This window comes from Crocodylus siamensis, chromosome 1, assembly GCF_052110815.1.
Source record: "Crocodylus siamensis isolate JL-2025a chromosome 1, ASM5211081v1, whole genome shotgun sequence".
In the NCBI taxonomy this organism is placed as follows: domain Eukaryota; kingdom Metazoa; phylum Chordata; order Crocodylia; family Crocodylidae; genus Crocodylus; species Crocodylus siamensis.
This window is the reverse complement of record NC_143395.1, coordinates 39,994,657-40,018,895: the sequence shown is the minus strand read 5'-3', so window position 1 is coordinate 40,018,895 and position 24,239 is coordinate 39,994,657. Positions and strand designations below refer to the sequence as shown.

The 24,239-nt window shown below is 41.4% G+C and overlaps 1 protein-coding gene across 1 annotated transcript in view; it reads left to right on the top strand.

The window, feature by feature from the left end:
- The window catches only part of CSMD1 (CUB and Sushi multiple domains 1), a 2,270,760-nt gene that overhangs the window by 1,618,401 nt on the left and 628,120 nt on the right, over positions 1-24,239 (top strand). The window contains exons 11-12 of the mRNA XM_090033387.1: positions 2,274-2,377; positions 13,427-13,539. Of these exons, the coding sequence (XP_089889513.1) occupies positions 2,274-2,377; positions 13,427-13,539 (217 nt within the window). The remainder of the gene's footprint in view (positions 1-2,273; positions 2,378-13,426; positions 13,540-24,239) is intronic.

Genomic DNA, 24,239 nt, shown 5'->3' with positions numbered 1-24,239 from the left:
ACCTGTAAATATTCACTTCATCTTAAAACAATATTTAAGGTTTTAGTCCTGAAACATGTTTTTAACCCAGTTTTAAACAAATTCTCTTAGTCATTTTGAGTGATAAATCAGTGTAACATTTTAATTTAGTCAGGGATTTAGATTTGGTTGTTTTGTTTTGTATTTTAAAACAGTTTTATTTTAAACAAAGAACATTTTAAGCTTATTTATCCATTTAAATGAATAGTAATGGTAATTTTTGGCATTTACACACAGTCAGGGATCTTATTCCATGTGTAATGTGGACACAGCTAAATAGGCAGTAGGTTGTGCTTTTCCCAGGCAGGCACACAGCTCCATTCCAGTCACCTCTGATTGTGATCCTGAAGAAATGAGGAGAAGAAGCATAGTGTGATCATTTAGTAGTTAGGGGTTTGCTGCCTGGCTAGAATTCCATAACTAGCACTCTTTAGGGAAAAATATGTATAGACCCTCATGCCATAAAAATGTTTATGGCAGCACAAAACAACAGCAAATGAGTGTCCATGCCTTTTGTTGTATTACAGTGTGGTTCCATCAAAAGGTAATAATATATTGTGTTGTCTTGTTGTGGCAGATGTCTATTTGCTTTATGGTGGGAAAGAGCAGGCAGTCTGGAACTTCCCACACTCTCCTGCTGCCCAGGGATGGCACTCAAGTGCTTAAGAGGCCTGGTCCTGCGCATCTTGGCAATTCCTGCATAGGATTAGGCCCCTCAAGCCCAGGGAGTGCTGCCCAGCTTTCTGCACAGCACTCTCTGGGACACATCTCTGTAAGTGGGGAAAGTTGTGGTTCCCCCTTCCAGAAATTCACCCTGGAGATTGCTGAGGATGCATCATTGCAAAAGAAGAATCAAAATTTCCCCCAGTTACAGAGATGCATCCCAGATATTCCAGGGGTGCATTTCTGGAAGTGGGGAAAGCAAGACACTCCAGTGTTATGCATGTTCCTGGGGCTGGGACCACCAATTACCAGTGGGACCATATATTGTACCGGTGTGTCCCTGCTTTCCCCACTTGTAGCTATGTATCCCCAACAATCTCCAGGAACCCTAGAGTTTGCTAGGGGTGCATCTCAGGAAATGGGGAACACGTTGCCTATTGTCCCACGAGATCAATGGTGGGATAACAGAGGACATGTGTTTTGTCTGATGAAGTAGATCAGCTGTGCAGGGATGTATCCTGACACACATCCTCATTTGACAATTTCTGTCTCTAGCCTCAGGATATCGAGTGCACCAGCATTTCAGCTGTCAGCCAGGATCTGGTCAAAATGCTGATGGAAAAAGAAACTAACTTTTCATGAAAATATTGGGTCAGAAACTGTCCTAGTATAGCGAATCAGCATCAGTAATAATCCTTTATTGGGGGACACTCTCTTCAGAAAACTTGATATGAAAAAAAGGAGTTGTATTAACAACTGCAGACTGACATAAAACTTAATCCAATCCCTGTTTTGTATTCTCATTTGGCTTTTTTTGTTTGTTATTTTTGGGGTGTTTTGTCTTGCTTTCTGAAAAGAAATTTTCCATACCTGATGTATGACTGATCACATAAGAGCTATAATTTCAATAGAGAACAAATAAATATGCAAACATTTCTAGAAGAAACAATTTTATATTTTTACTTCTTTCTTTATGATGTAATTTATCAACATTTTCATATTGAATTCTGAGCATTACTACAATTTATGTAGTCAGTTTTATGTGTAATTAAGAGCTATTCCTTCCTTTCCTTTCTCTCAAGAGGTGGATATTAATATGTTGCATACCCTCACCTTTTATTGTGCATTTCCTCCCAAACAGAAAATACTGTATGTAGTATTTCTGAGATTTTCATATTAAAATGTAATATTTTCTCTGTACTTTATATTGCCTTTGTTTGCTATCTTGTACATTTTCAATGCCACAAAATTAATTTATATTATAATCAATAATAAACAACCATAACAACTCAGAAAGAGAAGTATTCTTTAAAGTATTATTTTTCTAACTATCAGAGATGCCTGTGCCTTCTGTGATAGCTGTCCTTATTGTGTTACGGCAAAGATTTCTCTTTGGTATGAAAAAATATGGAAACCTTTATCCTGCATTTATTTTTCTTTAGATTTTGCTACAATTAAGTAATTACTGAAGTCAGTGTTTCAGTGTCTGATGCAAAGTAGCTGAATCAATTGTTAATCATATTACAAATAACATAATTTGCAGAATATTTTAAATTAATATTGAATTAATATGTACCTTTTCATTCAAACAGGTCATCAAGCTTGCTTTTGAAGAATTTGAGTTAGAAAGAGGATATGATACCCTAACTGTAGGGGATGCTGGGAAAGTTGGGGATACCAGGACAGTATTGTATGTGTAAGTACATGAGTTAACTATTTTAATATAGAAATTTACTGCCATTCAGAGGGTTTTTCTGTATTACATACATATTTAAATAGGTAATTAAGGATTATGTCTTGCTATAAAGTATCCTCATTGGGTCTCAAGGTCCTAAGCTTTATACTTCACAAATGCTTAGGAAGTTAGGCATAGGGAGTACAAAGAGAATTTTAAAAAGCAATTAAAATTAAATAAGCTTTTAATATACTAAAAAAAACCAAACAGACAAACAAATAAAAAGTCCAGGAAACATAAACATTAATTCACTGGGATAAAACAAGATCCTTTTGTGTAAAAATGCTAACACATACACTTTTGCCATTGAATGAATATTGGGTGCATGCAGACATTGTATATATAAGATCCTACAGAAGAGTCACAAAGCACATTATAGTAAAATATGTCAATAGCTTAACAGTAGATGCTGAACCAGTTTGAACCTTAATTATTGTCCACATTTGAGGTCCACTGTTTGAGCAGGATCGTTGCAAAGGGACTGTGATTTGGAGAGACATGATATCTGCTGCTTAGCATTGGAGGAGACTAATCCATGAGTTAATGTTTAGGGGCATGTGTACATGTGACAATGTTCCAATGTACACATGATGAACATGTCCCTTTGTGTGGCTTAATGTCACACATTACACATATGCAAGTTTTGGGAATCTTAAATGAGTTTGCATCGTGTAAAGGAAGCGCAGGAATACCTGGGGCAGAGAGGAAGAAACCAGGGTTTGAAGGGTGTTTCCCTGCAGCTGTCCCATCACCTAGGATACATAGAGCTACAAAGGAACCTTTCTTCTCCCAGTGCTTCTAGAGGGAAGGGGGAAGGAAGGTGAGCTCCAGTATGAAGAATGACTCAGAGCAGACTCAGGGGCAGAAACAACAACCAGAAGTTCCTCACCCTGACAGTGAGGGAGCAGAAAGTGCTGAGAGAAGCAAAGAAGCACAAGCAACAGTGCTGCTTGAAGCTAGCTGCAGATTTGCTACAGAGAGAGACATATCTGTGACAAAATAGCCAGAATGAAATCCAACACTCCAGTCAGCTAGCCCTGTGAGGAAGGCCAAGACAGAGGTATTGTAAATACTGAGATACACAGACAGGTATTTTTATTTTGTTCATTATTTCCATTGGACTGAAGGAGGTGGGAATCCTCCCAGAAAATAGAACAAGGATAAAGCTCAGATATCTGCACCAAGGCTAATAAACTGTTTAGATAAAAAATGTTTTCACTTTCAGAGTCCCGGTGAGGATTAACCAGGACTAAGTTTCTTTTGATTTATGTTAAAGGTACAAGCATAACAAAAGGATCCTGTGGACTTTTTCTAATGTTATATGGACAATGAGTTACCACCCAGTGGATCAGGAGAGGGTGTAGGGATCGGCAGAGCTCTTGCTATAGTAAGGTATCACCAAGGATCATTCATGCAATTAGCCTCCCACCCTGACATCCTTTATTTTCCTCTTTTATCATGGAGACGTGGCAGAAAAGAGTGGGAGTGAGGTACTCTGACCTCAAAAGTATCCTGGGAATCTTCTTCTGACTGGCTGCAAACTAGAATTACCTTAATATGGAAGACACATGGAGACAGTTTTACTTGCTAGGACCAATTAATAACTGAATTAGTACTAGACATTTTGTCACCAATACTCAAGCACTGTTCAAGTACTTTACACATTGTTGCAAACTAAATTACATCCTATTGTAATATAGTTTGAAATGTTGCAACTTGAAACATTGCAGCCATTGGTCAGATCACCTCCCTGGCTGTGAGAGAGGTGGGCAGACTCTGCAGAAAAAAAGGATCGGGCCCCTGGCTGCTCCTGCCTTCAGCAGGCTCCTGCCACCAGCAGGACACCTGGGGCCACCCACTAATGGGTTGGCTTGCCCCTGGAACAGTGCAGGGAGGCAGCAGGAGGGTGGCTGGGTCTGCTGGTGGCTGGAGAAGGTAGCAGGGATTGTACATGAGGCACTGGGCCACTTGGTTGGGCTACTAACTTCCCCAAGCCTGTCCAAGCTTCCAGTGCACCATGTACCATCCCTGTCACAAGAACTGACACAAATAGGGTGTGGGGCCAAGGGCAAAACAGCCCATGAAGGACCCCACCCCCACTCCAATCCCGTGGGCCTTGGACCTAAAGAAGCTGCCACCGCCATTGGTGAGCAGTTGGATGCAGAGGCATCGCTCAGCACAACTGTGCACTGCCACTGCTCCGCCCTGCTCCATGGGGCCCCCAAAGCATGGGGCCTGGGGCAGTCACCCCGATTCACAACCCCTGAGGGATGGCCCTGCCTGTCACCCTCCCTGGCTGCCAGCACACCTAGCCACCTTTGTGCCACCTCTCTGCACTGACCCAAGGGCAAGCCAGCCCACTCCCAGGCAGCCCCAGGTATCCTGCCAGGTGCAGGAACCTGCTGAAGGCAGAAGCAGTGAGGGGCCTGATCTTTTTTCTCTGTGGAGCCTGCCCACCTCTCCTATAGATGGGGAGTGAGCTGACAGATTAATGGCACACATTAATGCCCCATGGCTGTGGGAAAGGTGGGCAGGCTTCACCAAAAAAAAATAAAAAGGATTGGGCCCCTCACTGCTTCTGCCCTCAATGATGAAAAAATAAAACCCATTGTTTCAATTAAAAACTAACCATTTCAATTTTGGGGGCATAGAATGCAACCATAAGGACTAAAACCACATCATATATACAAGCACCCTAGGAGGCTGTGCTATTCTTTATTATTAGCCATCATGGGGTGCCTAGCATACTGCGGACTTCCTCACTTCATGCCCCTCCTTTTCATACTAATGCTCTAAAACAACAGCTAATTCTTTCTCACATGATTTCCTCACTAGTTGCTTCGGTTTTTAGTTCTTTTTTTCTTGTTCATTTGTTTCCTCATTTTTACCATCCTTAACATTCTTGTCTCTATTCTCTGTGTTATTTAATAATTGCTTCTTTTTTTTGGTTTAATTTGTTTTTGTTGTTTGTTCATTTATAATTTTTTTCCCTTTTTTTTGTGGTTATGTTTTGTTGGGGTAGAGGGAGACATTAACATTTCATAGTGCTGTCACTTTTCAACCAAATATAGGTTCACACTGCTTAGAGGTTTGTGCTGGGGATGGCAAAAATGGGAAACTTGCATGGAAGTTGTACATTCTGGTTTGCTTATTTGCTTGCTTTTAATGGAGTAGGCTCATTGTTCATAGATGTCTAGCAAAATTATTTCACTCAAAACCTCTAAAGCAGATTTAATAGATTCATAGGTTCCTTCTGGAATCATAAGAAGAATTTCAGCAACTCTTATACCTAATGAAACAAACAAACCCCTTGAAAATTAAGGTGGAAGATAGTTCTTATTTTGTTTGGGGGGGGGTTCAAATGTTTTCTGGGGAGGAAGCTGAGAGAGAACTGAGTGTGAAGTAGGAAACCAAACCGTGGCATATGAGGAATAAGATCATTGTGTGGGGAGAGGATGGTTAGGAGAGTGATGAGAGGTAGGGTGGGAAAGGATTCTTTAATTTTACCTTGACTGTATTAGTTATTCAAACTTTTTGATAATCTTTCTTAATGCCTCTGTGGTGAGAGTGTATTTGTTTCTTTCAGCAACCACAGAGAGTAGAGTGTTTTATTGTGAAGTCTTATTTTTCCGTTAATACTTTCAATGATCATAACTAATGCTAATGATATAAAAAGGGCCTTTGAAGAGTGGAGATAATCCCTAGATGGCTATATGCATCACAGCAATTATATGAGTCATAAATAGCTGAAAATGGAACGTTACAGGTTCAAACTGAAATTCTGAGTGTGATCTAAGCATAACAATTCATCGAATAAGAGGGATGGATAAAACCATTAACAGTAGCATTTGTTCTCTAGCTGGTATCTGGTAAATTAGTCTATTATAAATATACAATGCTTGATAGTGCTGATTGTTCATATAACAATATAGACATCTCTATCTGGAGTAAAATTCAACTCGGGTCTACAGCAGAACCATAATATTACCCTTCTTTTTGAATCCTTCCCCAGTGTAATTTTAACCAAAACAGATTTTCTTTCATCCTTTATATTTCTTTAGTTTGTTATATCATACCACCTGTCCTTTCATTTCTATCTTTCTTTAATGGCTGACAGTGTGGGGACACAGTCAGGAAGCCCAACTGTACTTTGTCATGCATCCACAGATACATCTCAGGCAGGTCCAAAGAGGTGATCCTCCCCCTCTATGTGGCACTGGTCAGGCCGCAGCTTGAGTACTGCATCCAGTTCTGGGCACTGTACTTTGGGATGGATGTGGATAACATGGAGAGGGTCCAGAGGAGGGCCACTCGCATGATCAGGGGGCAGCAGGGCAGGCCCTATGAGGAGAGGTTAAGGGACCTGAACCTGTTCAGTCTCCACAAGAGAAGGCTGAGGGGGCATTGAGTGGCCATTTACAAAATAGTTGCGGGGACCAGCAGGCACTGGGTGAGTCCCTGTTCCCCCGAGCACTGCCAGGAATGACCAGGAATAACGGTCACAAGCTGGCAGAGGGTAGATTCAGACTAGACATCAGGAGGCGCTACTTCATGGTCAGGGCGGCTAGGATCCTGAACCAACTTCCAAGAGAAGTGGTGCTGGCTCCTACCCTGGGGGTCTTTAAGAGGAGGCTAGATGAACATCTCACCCGGGTTGTTTGACCCCAGTACTCTTTCCTGCCATAGCAGGGGGATGGACTTGTTTATCTGCTCAGGTCCCTTGCGACCCTACCAACTATGAAACTATAAAACTATGAATAGTACATATCCCATGAAATACTTTGGCTCCTGGTTGCAATGCTTTGCACATTATTAGTGCAGTTAAGAACATCTTGAGACAGAACTTGAATAACAACAGCTCCAAATTAATCTATGGCCAAAATCAAGGAAGGCCAAAATACAGTGCACTAAAATTTTCCTATGATATTACAGTATTCACTAATACTTTAGAATAGCAGATAATAATCTTTAATCCCTGCATTTTTATAAGGAGACTAATGCACAGTTGTGAACAACAAATTTTACAGCATCCAATCAAATACATTATTAACATGTTTGGAAGGAGTGGGAGCGTCTATACAATATGCTACATCACCATAGCTTGTTGCTGTGATGACATAGCATCAGCAGGCATGAACCGTGATGCCACCGCTACTATGCAATAGCAACAAGCTACTGTGCAGTAGGGTTGGAAGTAACCCATGTGGCACCAGGACTGCACAGTACCGGCAGTTACTGCACAGTCATTTGGGACTTGCACAGTCAGGCGCACGTGTAGACACACCCAGTAAGCTGCTTTATGTGAACTAGAATAAGTGTGGCCCTATCTGCATTACTAATTAACTGAGAGGAACTACTGATCAGCTTTCCTACAGAACTGTGCAAACACAGGTGTGATGCTTTCATTTTGAAAGGTGGCACATGCAGAAGACCGTGCCATGTATGGGAGCATTGCTGCTTGTCACTAAGTTTACAGAGAAGCAAGCCTAATATTTATTTGGTTGTGACTCTGTCCCTTTCAGGAGTGCAAATGCACTGCCTCATAAAGCTAGTCTTTTGTGTATTACAAATGCAACTGCTGACTTTTTTTTTTGTAACTGAGACAGCTGATAGCAAAATGTCAAAGTAATTTTCTAACCAAACCTTGCTAATAGTCAGTTTTAACACCTCCGTTTACAATAAATGAAGGTTGAACAACACCTTTCAAGTTTTTTTTATGCTTCCCAGTGGGATGATGCAGTACCAAAATGTCTTTTAGGTAGGTTTAATTTGTGAGTTCTTGAGAACTCTTAAAATACAATTCAAGATGTTTATGCCAAATACATTTCCAAGGGTGACTTAAAAGTCAAAATTTCTTTGGAAGTGTCCACAAAATCACTGTTCACAGAACTCATATCTATTTATTTTTAACAGTCATGAAACATCATAAAATTTAAAGTCCTGATTGATGCAACATGTAAAAAGTGCTTATCTAAATCACATCAGAATCTCTATGGATGTTGAGTTTCTCTTTCTTACTCTTCTTCACAGAACAAAACATGACAATATCAGATCAATTTCTGATCCCCAAGATAGCTGCTGCAACCTGATGGCAAAGCATGCACATAACTGTAACTTGTCATTACTACCTGATTTAGAGATTATAAGTTAATTCTAGGAAGTAGGGCTAGAGGCAGAACAAACTACGTGGTCAGTCTGAAGATGAAGAGGATTAAAAGGAAGGTGTAGGACTGGAGGCCTCCTTTCCCCCAAATGTTGTTGTACTGAGAAGGTGGGAGGAACAGGTATCATTGGAGACACCCTTTTTCTAGAAGAGTGCTTTAAATACCTGTCAGTCATGGGATGTCTTGAGTCTTTCAGTTATTATTTTATCCCTGTACATCAGATATTATGGTTTTTCATTTGTCAAAATGTTTAACCTGAAGTACTGAGTTTAGAAAAGAGAAAAGTCTCTGCAACAACATAGTGGTACCATTTACAATATTTACAGTTCCTATTATAGCCTGAACTAGCAGCAACATCTCTGGGTAGACTTTCCCATGTTAAAATTCTGTTTTCAGTTGTTTACGAAGTTGCCTGACTCAGACTTAGTCATGCCTTTTCCATGCATAAATCTATCTCAAATGGAGTTTTGGGTAAATTTCAGCAAAAATAAGTGTGGCATACTTACTGATGCAGCCCAGCTCAAACAGCCTTGGAAAATCTTCTTTATGATTGGTGGAGCCCTTCCACCAATCAGGTAAGGGCTGGGTGGGGCTGTCCCAACCCCTTACATGGGGGTTGGGGCAAAGAGCCTCCCGGACCTGATTGAAGTCTGCATGCTGCAGGTCTGGCAAGCCTTTGGAGGCAGAGCCTCTGGAGTCAATAAAAGGAGCTGGGTGCCCAGCACTCAGCAGATGTGGCAGGGTACTCAAGAAGAGTGAAGCTGAGAAAAGCTGGGGAGAGCTGCCCAGCAAGCAATAGCCCCAGGCTCCTGAAGACACCACTGGAGGAGCCACCACTGGAGCCTGGCCCAGGGAGCAGGGAGAGCCTTCTGGGGCCCCCACCTGGTGCACAGCTCAATGCATGGGGCCGACCCTAGGAGCTGCAGGAGGCAGCTTGGGTCCCAGGATACTCGGTGCACATAGAGGTACATGGGGCTACCAGACCCTGGGAGCTGCACTTGGCAGCTTGGGCCTACTATCTCTTCTATTTGGAGGGGGGTGGGGAAGTACATAATTGGGTGCAGCTGGGTTACAAAAATCCAAGTCTGAAAATCAGTTTAGGAAAAGTAAGTTGATTTGCCAGTATGTGTTGATTTATTTGTTATATACTTAAATAGTGTGTGCACATGTGTGTGTGTCTGTCTGTGCACATACGTGGATGGGTCACTCTGATGTCAAAGCAGTGCTTTTTACTGGTCCCATGAAAATCTATCCAAATTGACCAGAGTGTAGGTGTTTTACCATTAGCAACTGATGGCTGCTAGCTAAATTTTCTGAATCTTCCATCAGCACTGAGGATGTTCCGGTCCATAGCTGCAGGAACTAAGCAAAAATTCTCTTTCAGTTAGTTATTCCCCTTTTTTGCTGGGGACCAGAGACTGACCTGAGATTGAGGCGATAATCTCTCATGCTCTTACTTTCTTATAATTTAAGACAACACATGTTTTACATTTGAGAAGTCAAGCAGTGCTTTGGCATATGTTGTTCAGATATTCTTTGCAAGATTCTTTAATATGCTTTAATAAAATTCAGTTTAAAACCTTTACTAATTCTGTCATACCATAAACCTTTTATGACTTTAATAATATATAATAATAAAAAATAATTGTTTATCTGGTTTGAATAGTATGAAATCAGGACTTGGTGATTAGAAGTTTAGTACTTAAAGTCAACTATCAAGATAAAAAGCCTGCATGTAATTTTCCATAATATAAACTGTTCAGCTTTGTGCACTTGAATTAAAAAAACTGCTTCCTTGTTATGTTTCATAAGAAAGATACATTTTTAAAATAATTCCTGATTCTTCTCCTCTTTTCATGCACAGTTTAGAAACCTAATGGAGGTTTAAAAACAATCTCAACCTCCTTAATTGCTAAAGAATACTCATTATTTTTTTCTGTATGTAGCTGGGAAAAACACACCTCAGTTTGACTTTACAATAACTTACCTTATTTTTATAGTATGCAAAAAGCAGGAACAGTAATGTTATTCACAGGGTTTGTCTGATATAGAGGATAGAAGTAATTTTTAATAGTGTGATTGAGTATTTCAGATTTCAGGTACCAATTATTGAAATGCCTACACAGTTGATAAAATTAGAAGTATAGAAAGTATAATTTAGCTAAGCTAAATTAACCAGTGACACTAGCTGCATAGAGCAGTATCCGAAGTCAAGGCCTTGGAGTGTTGGCTTGCCATATGGGTGCAATTAAGCATACAAATTGTGTGTCCCATTCATCATCTATGAAGAATAAAGTGATACTGTCAAATGTCAGACTGCCACCATAGAAGGGGAAGAATACCCTGCAAAATCAATGAGAGGTCATTCAGTCCTAAGGAGTACTTAGAGCTCAGAAAATGTTTATGATTCCATTCTTGCAGATGTGCATACCTTTGCAGGAATTTCATAGTACTGATGTGATTGTCCTTTCTAAATTAGTGACAATTTTATGTTGCTCAAGTTGGCTAATCATGTGCTTTGGTTTGCCTAATGCAGTTTTATAAATCCTCCAAAATATACCATTATTTTTTAAAAATACTTCCCGCAGTACTGGAAAGGGAAAAGTTCACCAAATATATCTGGGCTGGGTCTAAACCATTTTTCTAATCTTTATGTGGAATATCAGTAACAACATCCAAAGTTTCCCAGTCAAAATTAGAGGATTGTGGTATTAGCTACTGTACAAGTAACAAACAAGGGATTGGAAATTAGAAATCCCTTCCTTTAAAAGCAACAACAAAAAGAAACAAAAACCCCAAACCACCCGCCCACCAAAAAGAAACAAACAAAAAACAAAATTCCTCATCATGAATAAGAAAGAAAAGATAAAACTATGGTTTTGATATTGGAAAATATTTCAAGAAAAATCTGTTTCATACTTTTAACTAATAATGCTAGATAACTGAGCAACAGATGACAGAAATAGAGAAAGGAAAAGCAAGGAATCTTTCAGCTTCCAGGATGTCTTACAAGAGGATCTTACCTTTTGTCAGATAATGAAATATAAACAAGCTGTCCAAACATACAGAGAGTGGGAGTTTTGTCATTCCATTTTCCTTGACAGAGAATCAAAATTATTATGAAAAATTGAAATTTTACTATTGAATGCTTAAGATTTTCAAAAATAGCATTTAAATGGGTAAAGCATTGTGACTGGGGAAATAGGTTGAGGTTAATTATAATTATATGGTTATACTGGAGGACAATATATACATCTTTAGTTGTACTTTGAAATATTTTATTAAACTATCTCACTCTAATTGCCACTTAGGTAAAATAAAATAGTGTACAGCTCTAAGTTATCTGAAGTGTGATTCCATCATGTCAATCAGTAATACTCACTTAATGATCTACCAAAAGAAGAGAATGCTAAAGACTACTATTTGATGTTATTTGCTGTCCATAAGGACTTGCAAATGGTGGAAGAGACAGATAAGGTTATTTCTTTTGAAGGGCCATGCAGCCTACAGCTTCCAGCACTGAGAAGCATGGAGAGTTCAGTTCAGCTTGGTACCATCTTTTTGCAACTATGTCTTTCTTGTGTGACTTAACAATAGCGCATCTTCAGCACGATGCATGCAGAAAACTAGCAATCCCAGCTTCTGTCTTCCTGATAAAGGCTCTTTCCTGGGAGGATAGGAATTGAGGGTGTCTTCACACATTTTCCAGGGGGTGGGTGGAGGGCATTTTAATTACAGTGGCTTTTTGTGTCTGCTCTAATTAAAGCACCTATAGCCTCTCATGAATTTAGCATCCCACACTTCAAAATGGCAGCAGGGACACTAACTGAAGCTCATTCAGTGAACTTCAGTTAAAGCATCCCATTACCATTTTGAAGCATGGGGATGCTGAATACATATGACGCTGGAGCTGCTGGAGCATGTTAATATCACGCTCCAGGAGACTTGATTAATTGAGCCTACTCTGACATGTTCTAATTAGAGCGTGTTGGAGCGGGCATTGGGCAGGTATGCAGTATAGGTGCAGTATAGATGTGAATGCTTTTAGGTTGCGGAGAAAAAAGAACCTGATTCTTTCACTTTCTAGATCAGGGCTGCTCAACTTTGGCACAGCAGGGGGCTGTAATAGGTGCCTGTTTGCAGTCCAGAGCTGCACACCACACAGCAGTCTGTGTGGACCTCCAACCAACAACGGCAAGCAACCCCCTCCCCCCATCCATCCTCCACCACACAAGAGGAGAACTGTAAAAAAAAAATAATTCGAAGTCCTATTTTGAATAACTTCATGCTGTAAAAACATCCTTTATTCTAAGCAAACATATAGGCCTTAGCTCTTAGGGTACATGCAAACATTACACTTAGATTAGCCTAACTAGGGTTAGGTAAGTCTAAGTGCTGAACTGTATAGACCTTCAGAGAGGTTAGATCTGGCACCTGTGGAGGAGCTACACTCCTCCAATCCATACTAAGCTATTTTTAACCCCAGTCTCCCCCCATCCAAGACGAACAACATTCCTCACAGAACCACCAAGCCCCTCCCAACCCCCACAACTTCCCCCTGAAGACCTGCTAGCCCAACCCCTAATCCTTCCTGACCTTCCCACAAAGTAAGTTATAGACTTACAACACCTGGGTATATTTAAGTTGAATTAATAGATAATTCACATTGTAAAAGAGTCTTTCTAAAATTCATTGTTATGCCAACATAGTGTGTCAATGCTAAAATAAGCCCTCTCATTTGAACAGTAGAGTACATTTATTAAAAACTTGTTAAAATATCATTTTAATATCATATATGTGTAAGCAATGTATCCAGAAATGACATTTCAGTTTATTCTATATACAGACTCACAGGATCTAGTGTTCCTGACCTTATTGTGAGCATGAGCAACCAGATGTGGCTCCATTTACAATCTGATGACAGCATTGGCTCACCTGGATTCAAAGCTATTTATCAAGGTATGATATAGTGCTTTTAACTTCATAATCAAGAATTCCTGGATATACACAAAGCATATACATTAGACGTGTTTTTGGCTCATGCACTAATCAAACAGATATAACAATGGACTTCCTTTTTCATGTTTTTCTGACAAAGTATTTAGTTGAACTTGAAGATTAGTTGGAATCTAACAGGGCCGCACTGTGAATGCCTTTCCTGTGACCTTGAGCTTGCAACTTTGGGGCTATCAGCCATGCACCTTAGCACCCACACCACCTATTAGCACAACTGTGGATGTCAGTTCAGAATGGTTGAGAAAACTATAAAAGTCAAAGCCAAATTATTTTAACTTGTATCACTTAATATTAATACAAATTTAATATGCAAAATTTGTATTTAATGCCTCAATATAAAACTCCTTGTTTAAATTTAGATGCATACAATTTAGATTAAAGTTTTGGGCCATCAGCAAGAAGTTTGGGACAATACAATGCCCAAATTTATTTTCATACTCTGTAGAAACTTTACAGCTATAAAACATGATCTTTGTAATGTGACCCGTAGAATTAATCTATTTACATTTTGTCTCTGGCTATAAAATAGGATCAGAAATTTTACAAAAAAAGTGCCTTAAAATAAAGTGATAGAAAATGTTAGAGTTTCTTCTTGCTAAATTTATTCTGCTATTTACTCTATCAGATAAAGCCTTCAAAGATGTTAATCTGAATATGCACATTACTGTCGGGGATTTGATAAGTCCATTGGTCTTATATACTAGCTAGTAAATATATCAAGACATTAGTATACAAAATATGCGATGGCAAATTGACCTTTTTTTTTTTTTGATAAATTTCAATATAGTCAACTCCATAACCTATAGCTTTCCTGGTTTTACTAATAATATTTTCATTGTGTTAATAGTATTCAGACTCTGGGGGCATGTCTACACATGTAAGCACATGCACGTGCAGCAGCTCAAATAGAAGTGGTGCAAATTTGAGCTGGGGCTTTTTGCCTCAGGGCACGCACCTGGACATGCACTTTGGTGTGAGGCAAATTGTGCCACTTGGTGAAAAATAACTCTGCCTGGCTCCTCCTGGATCGGCAGCCACGGGTAGCCACAGCAACTGTGCAGGCCCCAGCAATATAAAAACCTGCCCTAGACAGCAGCTCAGAACTACTTGCTCTCAGGAGCTTCTGGAGCCTGGCCAATTGGTATCGGGGGACACTAACCCTTGTGCCAGGTGGACTGCTCCAGCAGCATTCCCAATCCATTTTTTTAAACACCCTAAAATCCATGTTCTCTCCAATTAGAACAAAAGACTCCTCTACATATATATATACACATATACATATACATGTATATATCTAGGGGGAGAGAGAGAGAGAGGGAGGGGAATGCAGTTGGGCAATGCTTTATTAATATATTTACTATGTTAAAGCAATTTGGAAGCCTACCAGTGTCTCTATCTTAATGATAAAATACATTCTAAATATCTATATGTATTGATGTGTGCTTTTGGTTTTCTTCTCACATGATGGGTGTGTGATGCAGGGATGTGGGGTTTGCAGAAAGAAGGTGAGAAGGGGTATGGTTGGCTTTTCTGCGGCACTACTGCCATGTGTGCCCCCTGCCTGGCCATCTGGGCAGCTATCACCCAGAAGATGTTTCCAGTGTGGTGGTCTGTTTTGAACAGTCAAAACATGTCCTTCTGGTCCCAATTGGCCAGGAGGTCAGCCACCTCCAACTGGGTCCAAGTTGCCAGCTCAGAGCAAGCAGGGTCCTGCCACTGGCCTCCCTATCAGGAATTCTGGTGTTCCCTATTTCAAAAATGAAAAACCCCTGATAAAAAAATCCCAAAGTCACTCTATTAAATACTCTAAAATCCATGCTTCTCCACAATTAAAACAAAAGACCACTATATATATAAAGAGAGAGAGAAAGAGTGAGAGACAGAGAGCGATCAGTTGGGCAATGCTTTATTGATATATCTATAGTGTTAAAGCAATCTGGAACCTACCAGTGTCTCTATCATCATCATCAAGTGAATTCTTAATACCTATGCGTTTTGCTGCCCCTCTTGGCGGCTACAGCCCACCAAAAGGGGTTATACTCCCTCCTCAGGGGCTACTCTACCCCCAGCAGGGGATACAGCCCCCCATAGGGGCCAAATGGCCCCTGCAGAGACTACCAGCCCCCCACATGCCCCACCCCGGCTTGCTTCTCCAGCCCCCTGGATTGCTGCCTTGCCTGGCCCTATCCCCCACCATCTCCTGCAGCTCTTGCCCACTCAGTTCTACCCCCCCTTCCCCTAGACCCCCCAATTGCTGCCCTGCCTGGCCCTATCCCCCACTTGCACCCCCACCCCCCAACACAGCCTCCAGAAAATAAAAAAAAATAAAAAGCCTCTACTCACCCCAGCAGCAGGGGCTGGGGGTGGCCCCAGGGCTTCCTGGCAGAACATGACCCCCCAGGTAGTACAGGGCAGTGGGAAGCAGCAGGGCCCAGGCTGGTGCTGCTGGGGCTGTCACCTGGCCCTACTGCACAGGGGGGCAGTGACCCCCAGTGGTAGCTGGAACTGCCTGTAAGTGCTGAGCGGTTATTTATTTTTCTTGCTGGGCTGCTGGGGGGCAGCAATTGTTGGGGCTCAGGGGGATGGGGCCAGGCCAGGCCTCGGGGGGACTCGGGGGCAAGTGGGAGATGGGGCCAGGTGGGGCAGGGATCAGGGAGGCTGGGGGAGCAGGCAGGGCCAGTGGGAGTCTCCCCCATGGTCCCCTCCCCCCTCTTCCAGCCCCCCCAACTCCTTACTTACTGGCACTGGAGCCTGGGTCCAGCGTTCTGCTGCTGGCACAGGCAGGCAGCATGCTTCAGCGCCAGGGCAAGGGCCAACCATAGAGATGCTCCAGCCAGAACATCTCTGTGGAGGATTCAGCCTCCCATTGCCAAAGGGCATGGTCTGGGACTGTGCCCTGCCCCAGATTTTTTGTCTGAAGGTTTTTGTGACCTCTGGATATCCAGGGGATATCTACGTTTGCAGCACTGGGAACATTTTCTCCTTCCTGCACATGTGCCTTGCAGCGTCTCACAGGAGCACATGCAGGGTCATCTGGACGCACTCTTGGAGTTTTTTAATGAATTTGTTAACTTTCGGTATAATTATTCTGTTAGACTCGTGGACTTGCTTCTGTCCAATTAAATGGCATTGAGACTATAATACATACCCAAAGGACAAAAACAGATGGGTTTAAATTATTTGAATATGTCATTTTTAATTCATATGGTGTATGCAGGCTATGTGCTTTTCTATGTAGCTTTTGGAAAGACATTAAATTCATAATTATTTATACCTCCAACCTCAGGCCTGAGAGAACATAAAATCTAAATCTCTGCCTTTCAGACCCTCAAACAGCCACTGAAGCAAAGTCCTATCCTTCATATTTAGTTAAGCCTCAAAAAAAAATATCAAACTAGTTTATTTGGTGCCAGGATTTCTCTAACACTGTGGAAGTCAGGTCCATCTTCTGCGAAAGCATACAGGCATTCACCCTGTTGAGAGAAACCCTCCTGCAATACAGATCTTCCAATGTGAAATCTCTTTTTTGTGGAGGTGACAAGTCTCCTCCATAAGAAACTGAACAAGTACTTGTATCCTGTATCTGTTGTCTGTTGAGATGCAGCCTCAGCATGAGGACTCTAACAGTGCCTGGTTCTAGGTCAGTCAAGTGTAGCTATTGTACCCTCTGAAATGACTCTGGAGAACTTGTATATAACAATTGTCCTATCCAGACTTCTTTCCTGTAAGTCCTATTTGATCCATGAATTAAGTGACAACTTTTTTGAGCACCCTGTGATCAATCGCTAGAGGTCACTTGTAGAGATGTGTTCTCTTTCAGCTCAGTCAAAAGGATTGGGTTATAATTACCATAAATTTTGGAATCCTTACCTTCTTTCTAGCATTGTTTAGACTCCATAATGACTTGTCTGAATCAGGTGATGATGAAATCAAAACTGATGTCAATGTGATATCTACCACTTGGCAGATTTTATGAGAAAACTTAAAACTAGAGATGCACACAGTCCATGAAAACACTTGTGATTTCTTTCATATGTTAAGGATCAAAGAAAAGGGAAAGATGCCTTTAACCATATATATGTAGTACTTCAGTGCCTAAGAAGATACTAGGCTTAACTCAAAATTTGCACCTCCCCTTATGTTGTCATCGTATCACTTGTATCAGTGCTACAGCAGAGGACAATTATATTCTTAATATGCTAGATTCCTCCTCTAGTTAGTCTCTGTGATCCTTAATAAACTTGGAAGCTTCTTGTTTAGTTTCTGTGCTCCATTTTAAAATACTGAACAGAAAAATATACTTCTCATGTATATTGAATATTCATATTAACTATTAGGTTATTTAAGTCCAATATTAACTCCAGTGTTGGAATTGGAATATATTTGAGAATCTGGGGAAGGATTTGGAAGACATAGTAACTGACATCCACAGTTACTACTAAAACAAGTTCTCCCTTTTGTGTACAGCACTTCAGATGTATGTTCAACATCTATGGTATTCAATAACTATGGTATCTGACGTTCTCAACCAGAATTCCTGCCTTCTGCCTAACTCCAGTGGTTTATCTGGAAGTGGATAACATAGGGTTTTTTGATAGTAGGAAGGATTTTTTTGATACTAATTACATTTTACAGAAGATGCATAATTTGTTTAGATGGATTTTTACCGTTCTGCCACTGGGTTTGATTCAAATTAGAGAAGTAATCAATCCTGCTTTATCAGTTCTCAAGTAGAGAGGCAATAGCTTTGATCTTAATTTTTCAACTGGTATTTCTTCAAAAACTCAATGTTTCAGCAACAAAATAGGCAAGGTAAAGGAGACCTTTTAAGCAAAGTCTTTTAAGTCTTGTCGCCCTCTGCTTTCAACCTGTACACCTACTCAGTTCAGCTGTGACCTGATAGCGGAGGGCATAGGTGCATGACATCTTAAAATAATGCAATTGACATAGATGATACAATTTTATGTGCAATGGAAAGAGCAGTTCTAGCAAATTAATCCCTCATTAAGGGAAGTTGACTGATTACAACAAGAAATTAAAATTGTACATGCTAACTTTTTCTTCTGTCTGAAAATTTCTTTGTGATAGTGGTTTAAGATGTGTTTGCATTATCCTTATATATATTTTCTTAGGCCTTTCAGCAGCACTGATGGTATGCATTATGAATGTGTATTTCTCTACTGTGCTATTATGCTTTAACACTGCTACTGTTGTCTCTAGACTTAATTCAGGAAGCTAGTCATGTTCAGCATTTGAATCCTGATTCACTTTTAAGTCTTGGGTCATGGATTATTAACAATCTCTTTATGTAACTTGTTTTATTTAGATGTATGTAGTTGGAATCTGGGGAATAACACAGATTTAAAGTATTCCTAGAAATATAAAAAAGCTTTTCTCAAAACAGTACGTAACCAGCTTCCTTGCTCTGTCCTCTGTTCCAATTTTGTACTGTTTATTAGAAGTCTCTCAGTTTTCTTTATCATTGATTAAAGTACCTTTGTCTGCATCTCAACACACCACCCACTCTGTGACAAGTGTAAAATTTTTAACCTCTACACTGTCATATGCTTCCTCACAGATTCTGTTTAAGATCCATCAGTGAAAGAACCTGTCCCAGCATAGAATATTTTTTTAATGGTGATAAAATTAATAGAATGCCTCTGTGAGCCTTTAGGGGTCTGCTCTTTACTTTTCTGCCTCTAAAGACATCTTTTTTGACTGCAGTTGCCTCTCAGGGGAAAGGAAATTGCAGACTTTGATGGCCGATATTCCTATCACTAAATGTCACAAGGTACAACGTTCTCAGCAACTTTATTTGAATTTTACCAAAAGCAGTTTGTGAGTTATGTTTAGCTTAAAGCATGAATCTTCAGGGTTTAAGAAAATTGCACCATATGAGACTTGGCTCCATATCATGGTCATTAAGGTTAAGTTTTTATTTAGATAGACCCAAACTATTTTTGTTCTCCCATATTCAGTTCCTCTTCCACTATTTCCTAAATACATAGAGAGAACACTATTTCAGAGGATAACTTCAGAGAATGATGTAAGAGGAATGTAATTTATCTTCAAAAACCTGAATGACTGGATGAGATCGGTGTGGTCAACTTGTGGCATAGGGGTTTCAAGTGGCATGGGCAGACTGTGTGTGTCACGTGGCAGATCAGGAAAGGATAGCCAGTACAGCAGTACATAGAACTGGAAGTAGAAAGAAAAGTAGCAAATCAGACAGGGAGCATACAGAAGGAAGCAGAAAGCAGAGTAACAGAGGGGGCAGGAAGCACGATGCTGCCAGCAGAAAGCAAAGCAGCATTTGGGGCAGGAGAATAGGATCAGAGTGGCACTTGGAGGGGATACAGAGCTAATTTGTGGCACACCTGCCAAAAAAAGGTGGTCCCAACTGAATTAGTCTAGACAGTCAAAGTCAGAATCATAGAAATATAGAAAATTGAGTTTAGAAGAGACCTCAGAAGGTCATCTATTTCTAACTCATGCTCAAAGCAGGACCACCCCAACTATATAATCCCAACCCAGGCTTTGTCTAGCCAGGTCTTAAAAACCTCCAAGGAGGGAGATTCTACAACCCCTCTGGATAACCTGTTCCAGTGCTTTACTATCCTCCTAGTGAGAAAGCTTTTCCTAATACCCAACCTAAACTTCCCTTACTGCAACTTGAGACCATTGTTACTTGTTTTGTCATCTGCCACCACTAAGAACAGTTTAGCTTCATCCTCTTTTGCCCCTTCAGCTGGTTGAAGGCTGCTATTAAATCCACTCTCAGTTTCTTGTTCTCTAGAATAAATAAGCCCAGTTCCCTCAGTCTTGCCTTTTAAGTCATGTCCTCCAGCCCCCTCACCATTTTTGTTGCCCTCTGCTGGACTCTCTCCACTTATCTACATCCTTTTTGTAGTGGGGTGCCCAAAAATGAACACAAGACTCCAGATGTGGCCTCACTAGTGCTGAATAGAGGGGAATAATCACTTCATTTGACCTATTGGCAACACACCTAACAATGCAACCTTGAACCTTCTTAGCAACAAGAGCACACTTCTGGCTCATATTCAACTTATTGTCCACTGTTACCCCCAGATCCTTTTCTGCAGAGCTGCTGTCCAGGCAGTCAGCCCCCAGCATGTAGTGGTGCATGGGATTGTTCCATGTTGAGTGCAGAACTTTGCGTTTGTTCTTGTTAAACTTCATGATATTCCTTTTGGCCCAATCCTTCAATATGTCTAAGTCACTTTAAATCCTAGCCCTACCCTCCAGTGTATCTACTATTCCCCCAGCTTGGTGTTACCTGCAGACTTGCTGGGGGTGTACTCTGTGTCATCTTCCAGATCATTGCTGAAGACATTGAACAAAACCAGCCCCAGGACCAACCCCTGGCTCACTCCACTTGTTACTGGCCGCCTACAGTCCATTCATCCAGACCATACTGCTTTAGTGTCCCTGCAAGAATGCTTTGGGAGACTGTATCAAAAACTTTGCAAAAATCAAGGTACACCACATCCAACAGTCTTCCCATATCCACAGAGCCAGTCACTTCATCATAGAAGGCAATCAAGTTGGTCAGGCATGATATGCACCTGCTGAACCCACGCTGACTGTTCGTAATCGCTTTTTTCTCCTCCAAGTGTTTAGAAATGAATTCCTTGAAGATCTCCTCCAAGACTTTTCCGGGGACTCAGGTGGAACTGACTGGTCTGCAGTTTCGTGGATCCTCCTTCTTCTCTTTCTTAAATATGGGCACTATGTTTGCCTTTGTTTAATTATATGGGACTTCATTGCCATGAGTTTTCAAAGTTTTACCTGCACTCTCAGTAAGGCTTCTTTGAAGTACAGCCAGTAGGAGCATGTGGAGCAGGCAGTATTCAATTCAAATTTGGATTCGGTCCAATTCAGGGTACAGTGTTTTAATTAGCTGATTCAGATCACTGTCCCGATTCAATTCAGCCGAATCTGAAGATGTTATTCTGATTCAGAGAAGCAGCGATTCAGCCATAGACACAGCTTCATGTTTTTTTCTATGTACCTTGAGGTGCCAGGTGCAGCTCATGAATGCTGAGGTGCTGGGGTGGATGGAGCATCCCATAAGAGCAAGGTGATCTCCCCTGTGCGCTCAGCAGTGGACCTAGAAGTGGGCCAGAAATACTTCTGGTCCACTTCTGGGTCCGCCTCTGAGTGTGTGAGGGACAGCTCCCACACTCCCGCGGGATGCTTCATCCCACCCTCTCAGCATTCTACATACCTCAAGGTACGTAGAAAAAACATATAAAGTTGTGTCTATGGCTGAATCGCTGAATTTCTAAGAATCACTCTGAATTGAATCAGAGGCTTCCAATTTGATTCAGAGAGATTAATGGGTCTCCTGATTTGATTTGGATTTGGAGATTCAGCTGCCAAATTGGAATGAATGTCCTTCAAATCGACTCAGTGACCAAAGCTTCGCACAGCCTTAACACCCAGCTCTCCTGGACTCCTTACCCCATCAGTCTGGCTTCCCAGGGGATCCTGCCCATAAGTTCCCCACCTGAGTCAAAGTCCAAAGATGGAGCTTCGACCACCTCTCTGGGTAACCTGTTCCAGTGTTTTACTATCTTCCTAGTGAGAAAATTCCTCCTAATATCTTACCTAAACCTCCCTTGCTGAAAATATTACTCCTTATTGTGTCATCTGCCACCACGGTGAACCGTCTAGCTCCATCCTCTTTTGAACCCCTCTTCAGGTAGTTGAAGGCTACTATTAAATCTCACCTCAGTCTTTTCTTCTCTAGATAAGCCCAGCTCCCTCAGCCTCTCATAAACCATGTGCCTCAGCCTCCTAACCATTTTTGTTGACTTCTGTGCAACTCTCTCCAGTTTCCCTTCATCCTTTCTGTACTGGAGGGCCCAAAACAGGACAAAGTACTTCAGATATGGCCTCACCAGTGCCCAGTAGAAAGAAATAATCACTTTCCTTGATCTGCTGGCAACTCTTCTACTAATGCAACTTAGTATGCCATTAGCCTTCTTTTCAGCAAGGGCACACCATTGGTGCATATTCATCCTTTTATCCACTGTAACTCCCAGGCCTTTCTCTGCACAACCAATATTTAGACAGTCAGTCCCCATCCTGTACCAATGCATAGGATTATTGTTAACTTGCTGAGGGTGCACTGCAGCCCATCTTCCAGGTCATTGATGAAAATATTGAACAAAACCAGCCTCCAGACCCTTCTTTAACAGAGTTTAGACATGAGTTAGCCATGGTTATATTTGCTCATTTCTAAACAGAAGACATCTTCCAATCTAGGTATCCAGGGATTGTTCCAAGCCAAAATGAAGCCACCTAATTAATCTATGTTCCTAGATGCTTTTGCAGCTGCTGGAGTGGGGTTGAACTAATCATTGTTTATGAAGTTGGTGCTAAATTCTTCCTGAGGGACCTACCAGATCAGTTTGTATCTGGCTCCTGGTTTCATATTTAGTCCCAACAGATATTTTTTGCCCCCCAAGAAGATTCTTTCTACTTCTGGGTAGTATCTCACAGTGTAAGAATGCAAATGTATTCATTTCCAAAGAAGAACCATTTCTGCTTGCAATACAGCAATGAGGTTGACTCCATATCAGTTTGTTTTATGTAAACCACTTAACAGAAAGCATAATAGACAAAACTAAAATTAGACTTGCCCTATTAACTCATTAAGAACTGGTGGAAGTTTTTGCAGTCACAAATACAATAGTTGCTTGGATGTTCCTTGTCAGTAATCATTGTCATGTACTATGCTATAGGAGGACGGAGAAATGGTAACATCCTTGCCTATAAGCGAGTACATAAATGAGTGAAATGGTTTTCAGGTTAATAAAAACACCCATTAAATGGAACAGTTTGTTTTAGAGGCAATATGAAAAATGCTGATGTGGAAAATCACAAGTTTGGTAACAATTTGGTGTATTACATTCTAGGAACTTTAAAAGCAGGGATTTAAAAAGTGGTGCTCTTTTCATAGTTTCATAGTTTCATAGTATGTAGGGTCGGAAGGGACCTGAGCAGATCATCTAGTCCGACACCCTGCCATGGCAGGAAAGAATACTGGGGTCAAATGACCCCAGCAAGGTGTTCATCTAGCCTCCTCTTAAACACCCCCAGGGTAGGGGCCTGCACCACTTCTCCTGGAAGCTGGGTCCAGACCCTACCCGCCCTGACTGTGAAGTAGCACCTCCTAATATCTAACCTAAACCTACCCTCTGCCAGCTTGTGACCGTTATTCCTGGTCACTCCTGGTGGTGCTCGGGGGAACAGCGACTTCCCCAATGCCTGCTGATCCCCCCTGACTAGTTTATAACAGGCCACAAGATCCCCCCTCAGCCTTCTCTTTTGGAAGCTGAACAGGTTCAGGTCCTGTAGCCTGTCCTCATAGGGCCTGCCCTGTTGTCCCCTGATCATACGAGTGGCCCTCCTCTGGACCCTCTCCATGCTGTCGACATCCCTCTTGAAGTGCGGCGCCCAGAATTGGACGCAATACTCCAGCTGCGGCCTGAGCAGTGCCGCATAGAGGTGGAGGATCACCTCTTTGGACCTGCCCGAGATGCATCTGTGGATGTGTGCCAAGGTGCGGTTGGCCTTCCTTACTGCCTCTCCACACTGCCAGCCCATGTTCATCT